The sequence below is a fragment of the Pinus tabuliformis genome, chromosome 7 (assembly GCF_031772625.1).
Source record: "Pinus tabuliformis cultivar Carrire ecotype Pingquan chromosome 7, CPIR1, whole genome shotgun sequence".
Taxonomy (NCBI): domain Eukaryota; kingdom Viridiplantae; phylum Streptophyta; class Pinopsida; order Pinales; family Pinaceae; genus Pinus; species Pinus tabuliformis.
In genome coordinates, this window is record NC_142293.1 from 327,675,940 (window position 1) to 327,683,011 (window position 7,072).

At 35.5% G+C, this 7,072-nt stretch overlaps 1 protein-coding gene across 1 annotated transcript; it reads left to right on the forward strand.

Annotated features, from left to right (window-relative positions):
• Positions 1-3,808: 3,808 nt before the first annotated feature.
• On the forward strand, positions 3,809-5,658 carry LOC149247261 (glutamate receptor 3.1-like). Its single transcript, XM_089443727.1, has 5 exons — positions 3,809-4,147; positions 4,277-4,560; positions 4,673-4,704; positions 4,808-5,199; positions 5,320-5,658. Exons 1-5 carry the CDS (start codon positions 3,809-3,811, stop codon positions 5,656-5,658), a joined length of 1,386 nt encoding a protein of 461 aa, XP_089299853.1.
• Positions 5,659-7,072: the final 1,414 nt, after the last annotated feature.

Genomic DNA, 7,072 nt, shown 5'->3' on the forward strand with positions numbered 1-7,072 from the left:
GTTCTAGGAAAATTTACTTAGTAAAGTAGAATACCTGGTGTTGTGTGCTTGATTTTGAAGTTGTCATCAACAAACTTAGTCTCATAGATTGACTCTCCAACTCTGTCATCTCCAAGAGCTAAATCAACACCTTGAATCATGAAGATGGGAATGATTCTATGGAAAATAATCCCTATAATGAGAAAATCAATCAAGTTGATGATGACATTATGAATAAACCATATAAGAATCTAAATATCAAGCAAATAAAATGATGAATGAATGATACATACCTACTTAAAGTTGGCAATTAACAAATATAGTGGAAACATTAATGATAGAAAATATAAGAGAAACCCACTATGAATGAGATGGTATTATTAATCCTTTCTTATATAATAAAAATATGTCTCGTTACAATGTTCTTTACATGATGGATTAATGGAAACTATTGTTTCTACTGTGAGATGTCCCTCTTCTCGCCAAGCATCCTCATCTAACTCCTAATAGAACATCCTCATCTTGTGTTGTAACAGGGAAGGGATTTGTTTCAATAGTTGGAATAGGTGTTACAACAACAAATTTTATAGGATCTATGATATAAATGTTGTAATAGTTGCGATATGGTTGTTACAACAATTGGTAGGCCATGTTTCAACGATTGTACCATGTTGGGGTGTCACAATAACGTTTGGCATTTGTTATAGCAATTGTATCTAATGTTACATTAATTCTTTTTAAGGCATTACAACAATGTATCATTAAAGGGTGTTACAACAAATATGAAAAAGGCCTTGAATAACTCTAGTGCTACATAAAAACCAATAAGGGAACTCGTCTCTACACAATGGAAATGAACTACATTTTAAAATGACAACTTTCCAACTCCTTAACCACTTATATCAACTACTTAAGCATTTATATTGGGAAATCCCAATAAATTGTCATTTATTAACAATGTGTAAAATGTTAGGGTACAAAAGAAATCTATTTATTAATTAATTAAATAAATAAATAAAATTGGTACACATTGACAAATGAAGTAATCCACAATTAAAAGAGTTTTTGTTTTTGAGAAATAAAATAAGTTGGTAAGAGATAAATTTATTATTATCTAAATTAAATGGTTCATGTTTATGTTTAAATAAGACTAAAATGCAATTCGATAAATTGTTATTATTATTTTCATATAGAAAAATCAAATCAAAACTAATCCTAATTGAGTCAGCAGAATAAAAGGAAAAAAAAAATAATGCTATAAAGTTTTATATAATTTTGAATAAATTTTACATTATGTTGTAATATTACAACTAACCCAGGTTTTGTGTATATATACAGCTAAAGTCATATAAAACTACTTTTTAGAACTCAAGTCCATCCGTTGAACATGACACCCTTCCATCATTGTTATGTTGTTATGTCACTGCGTTAGGATCGGTGGAGTTGGATTAATTTGACCGTACTATTAAAAAGAAATTGTGTTTTATATGGTTAACATTGAGTTTGTATAAGGAAAAATGGTGTTTTATAGAGTTAAAATTCAGTTTGTATGGTAAATTTTTCAGTGACTGCATCCCTGGCCACTAATTTCGAGGGTGAACATCATCCCGACAATAGTTTCTTTTGTATTCATTGCATATTGTACTTGGTAAATGTTGCATTCAATACAGATGGATAACCAAAGTAGCTTGAGTCTAGATTCGATAACATAATATGTAGATTCACAAACATACCAGACGTATTTGACGGCAGCTGCAAGTTTTTCAACGTCAAATTTGACTGGTCGTATACCACTTTTCATGTTTAATGTCAAATGTAAGTCGTAGAAATCTATGATACCTGTATTATACCTAAAGTTGCAGGCGCCCTAAAATTATGAATGGATGAGATGGTCGATCGGTACACGGATAAGATTTTGGCTTTGAAATTAAAGAAATTTTAATGGTCTGGTAATGAGTTTGGCTTTGAAATTAAAGAAATTTTAATGGTCTGAATGCATACCATTCCTTTTGTTGGTTGATATTTAATGGAATTAAATACCTCTTGCACGGCAACCAATAAATCCCCTGGTATTGGGTATTTAATGTATGTAAGACCGTGTCTGACAGTACTACGAAATGGATAGCCGCCATCCACCATACATTAAACCATGCTATGCATCCGGAGGCCCATCTTAGATGTGACGACCTATGCATGCATGTTACGGATTTGAATTTATATTCGAGCCACCTCCGCCTTCGCCTTGATTGCCACCGCCACCACCAGTCCGTAGGAAGAGGTAAATAATTCCATTAAATATCAACTAACGAAAGGAATGGTATGCATTCAGACCGTTTAAATTTCTTTAATTTCAAAGCCAAACTCTTATTTGTACCGATCGACCATCCCATCCATTCATAATTTTAGGGCGCCTGCAACTTTAGGCATAATACAGGTATCATAGATTTCTACGACTTACATTTGACATTAAACATGAAAAGTGGTATACGACCAGTCAAATTTGACGTTGAAAAACTTGCAGCTGCCGTCAAATACGTCTGGTATGTTTGTGAATCTACATATTATGTTATCGAATCTAGACTCAAGCTACTTTGTTTATCTATCTTTATTGAATGCAACATTTACCAAGTACAATAGGCAATGAATACAAAAGAAACTATTGTCGGGATGATGTTCACCCTCCAAATTATTAGTAGCCAGGGATGCAGTCACTGAAAAATTTACCATACAAACTCAATGTTAACTCTATAAAACAACATTTTTTCTTATACAAACTCAATGTTAACAATATAAAACACAATTTCTTTTTAATAGTACGGTCAAATTAATCCAACTCCACCGATCCTACGCAGTGACATAACAACATAACAATGATGGAAGGGTGTCATGTTCAACGGATGGACTTGAGTTCTAAAAAGTAGTTTTATGACTTTAGCTGTATATATACACAAAACCTGGGTTAGTTGTAATATTTACAACATAATGTAAAATTTATTCACAATTATATAAAACTTTATAGCATTATTTTTTTTCCTTTTATTCTGCTGACTCAATTAGGATTAGTTTTGATTTGATTTTCTATGTGGAAATAATAATAACAATTTATGGAATTGCATTCTAGTCTTATTTAAACATAAAGATAATAATAAATTTATCTCTTACCAACTTCTTTTATTTCTTAAAAACAAAAACTCTTTTAATTGTGGATTACTTCATTTGTCATTGGGTACCAATTTTATTTATTTAATTAATTAATTAACAAATAGATTTCTTTTGTACCCTAACATTTTACACATTGTTAATAAATCACAATTTATTGGGATTTCCCAATATAAATGCTTAAGTAGTTGATATCAGTGGTTAAGGAGTTGGAAAGTTGTCTCTTTAAAATGTAGTTCATTTCCATTGTGTAAAGACGAGTTCCCTTATTGGTTTTTATGTAGCAGTAGAGTTATTCAAGGCTTTTTTTCATATTTGTTGTAACAACCCTTAATGATACATTGTTGTAATGCTTTAAAAAGAATTAATGTAACACTAGATAAAGGTAAAGGTTAATACTGCTCACTCTCAAAGGCATTTTGATGGGTGACGCCCTTATGTCGAATACTAGTTACTCTTCTAATTTCAAAGGATTCCTGAATGAATGAAGGAAACAGCCCTCTCCAATTCCAAGACCGGTCGGTGATTTCTAGTCAATAATCTTCTAATTTCGAGAGATTAGGCATCCATAAGCCATTTGGAAGCTTTTATGACGAGCATTTAGGGCTTGATTTGTGAACCCCTCTCCAGAAGTTGTTGGGCTTCAGGCGCTCATACGAGAACTCTAGAAATGGAAGGCGTCGGATTGTCATCTCTTGTCGCCTCCCTCGTCGTTATGACAACATGTATGCATACATTTTTTACGAATACACATGCCCTAGAAAATCTCACCACACCATCTTCAAAGAATTCTCCAACCTCAAGAATATTGAAAGTAGGTGTGCCTTGGAAGAGCGCATTCACGGAATTCGTCTCAGTAGAAAAGAACGGGACAAACTTCACTGTCGGGGGATTCTGCGTGAAGGTGTTTGAAGCTTCCATTAAAACACTCAATTATTCCATCCGTTACATCCCATATAATGCTTACGACAACAACTACGATTTTATTATTCACCAAATTGTGCTTAAGGTATAGGCTTTGTCTGTGTGCACAGGTCCTTAGATTGTTGTGATTCTTAACGGTAAAACCAGTAGCAGAAAGCATCGCTTCAAACATTCTCATATCTTTCCTGCTTGCTTTATTTTTTTCGCTGTTCAGAAACTGGATGCAGTAGTAGGCGACTTCGCCATCACATCAAAACGTTCTCGAGAAGTGCTTTTTGCACAGCCTTTCTTCGATTCTGGTTTAGTGGCAGTTGTTCCATTCAAAGATCAGGATATCATTAGTTTTGGCTGGGTTTTTACGAAACCTTTCACGGCTAAATTGTGGCTACTAGTGGCGGGCTTCCTTATCACCGGAGGGATGGTGGTCTATATTTTAGAGCACAGAAACATTCGCCGTTTGGAAGGGCAGCCTAGGAACCACTTCGGAAGCATATTATGGTAAGGAACAACTTTGACCATGCTCTATTTTATATAGCTATCATTTGGAACTGCGGCAGTGATGGAACGGTTGGAAAACACAATAAATTTAGCAATGTTTGTTTGTGTGCAGGTTCAGTTTTATAACTTGGTTCACTGATCAGGGTAGGTCGTTCTCTTTCTATATCAGAAATTCCCTGTTTGTCCTCTGCCTTTTCTGTTTAAGACGTGTGGAGATTTTATTGAAAATTTGATTTTGGGATTGCAGATGATATCCGGACCGCAATGGGGCGCATAGTGCTTGTGGCGTGGTTTTTTGTTATTGGAATTCTGCAATCGTGCTATACAGCAAATTTATCGGCTATTCTAACAGCCCCACGTTTAGAACCAACCCTTAATGACATCAACAGTGTAGTGGCGAGCAATCTAAGAATTGGGTATCAGATGGGATCTGCAGTTGCAGATGGATTTGTGGAATACTACGGAGTCTCTAAGCAAAGACGAGTGCCTCTACCTTTTACTGATTATTATAAAGCTTTGTCCAGAGGTGATGTGGGTGCCATCGTGGACGAACGTCCATACATGGAATCTCTTGTGGCAAAACATTGCGATCGCCTTGCCTTCGCTGGCCAAACGTTCACCATTCAAAACTGGGGATTTGTAAGTAATTACTATTGGAATCTGTAATTTTATTTTTGTGTTGCAAACATTCAAGGCAATAACTATTCATGGTGTTTTAATTAGTTTTATTTATGGATACTGATGGCCTGTTTTGTGCAGGCGTTTGATCGTACGGATTATGAACTTGTAAGGGACATTTCTATCAGAATACTAGAGTTATCAGAAAACGGCGAACTGATCAGATTGCAACAGCAATGGTTACCTTACTATAACAGTGATTGCAGCAAATATAATAGTGATCAATCGGGAACCATCCAACTTCAGGTTCAACACTTTTGGGGCCTTTTTGTCATTGCAGGGTTAGTATCAGCCATAGTGCTATTGCTTTACACGGTGTACAGGAAATGGAATAGTTCTATAGTTGCCTCGCCAACTTCTCTCGCTGAAGGCTCATCTGGCCCAACCCCTGAAGGATCATCTGGCCCAACTGCTTCCTGAAGGTTCATCAGGCCATGGCGACGGAGGCTTTATGTCCGGTGACAACGAGGGCGAAAGATTTGAACGGATGAAGAAAATTTAAAGTCTGAGGACAACAAAAGCGTTCCTTAATGCCACGATATTTGTTGGATTTTTAATCACACTTCAAACAAGACGACTGCCTGTTCTGAAGCACACAACCCAATGAGGTTGTATATAAGTTCCTAGCCTGTCTAAGTCTTAACACCATTTGATTTCCGTTTTAGCCTTTCTTCATTAATGCTCTGTACTTAACCCTCGCCATAACATGAGCTATTTTAGACAAATAAAATTAGTAGATGATTTAAGTTTTTAGATAGTCTGATTAACAAATTTGCATTAATAAATTTACTTCTTATTGATAAATAAGGGTTTATGTAATTATCCCCAGAAATACTCAACTGCATCAGCGTTGCTGGATTACACCGGTTTGTGTTAATCAGCTGTTTTATAGGGCTTGTATCTTAAACACAGTAGCAACTGGAACACTCCATGTTGATTGCCTTCTGCTTTGGGACCGGTACATATGTTCTTGTCCTGCGCGATAATGGTGCCTACCTTGTACAATCCTCATTTTGACTTCTGATTTAAGCATTTTGAAATTGTTAAAATAAGATAATTAGAGGAGTTGGTTAAATAGAGAGAATCAGTTAACTGAGTGATTGAGTTGGTTAAACATAGAGAGTCCATTTACTGAGTGTTTGAGTTAGATGATTTTGAGTGTGTAATTGTATATGGTTGCATGTTGGAAAAAGTCAAATACATCATGTTTTGTGTGATGAACCCCAAGTGTTTTATGTGTGAATTTCTGTTTTGTTTCCTCTGCCATTCCAACCTACATAAATTAGATCAGAAGATAGCGTGGAGGTGGTTAAGAAAAGTAAAGACTACTCTTGCAGAACAGAATAGTTGTTGGTACTTCACATTTCACTTGAATCCTGGGCGATGTTGAGTACGATGTTGTTTTCTTTCGTCTCGGATTTGGTCGGCTATGCCAGTGTGTGATCTTGCTGAATTTTTGGAGAAAAGACGGCGTTGTAGATCGGACGGGGAAGTCGGTTCACCGCAGCGGCCATTATTTGCTTTTCTGGGTTTTTATTCTCTCACAGTTTGTATTTCGGATGGAAATTTATTTATCTGGATACCATCTGGTTAGGCTTCAATTAGGAATTTAAGTGTCTATTCTTAGTGCTCTTAAAGATCCGTCCTGTTCTCTATGTCAGCCAAACATACATATCTTTATTAAGTCGCAGACATACTTATCTTCGCATCTACCCATAATTCTTTTTTATTACAAGGAAGAAAAGGGCATATCTGTAAAGATTGTATGACTCTTTTTGCATATGCCTTCTCATATATCATGTGTCTACTTTATACATTTCCGTATATAAGCAAA

Bases quoted from the DNA above. Each gene is read 5' to 3' on its own strand.
- LOC149247261 (XM_089443727.1), top strand. From the start codon at position 3,809: ATGGAAGGCGTCGGATTGTCATCTCTTGTCGCCTCCCTCGTCGTTATG. The intron at 4,705-4,807 runs GTAGGTCGTTCT...TTGGGATTGCAG, and splicing joins AACTTGGTTCACTGATCAGG to ATGATATCCGGACCGCAATG. The intron at 5,200-5,319 runs GTAAGTAATTAC...TGTTTTGTGCAG, and splicing joins CCATTCAAAACTGGGGATTT to GCGTTTGATCGTACGGATTA.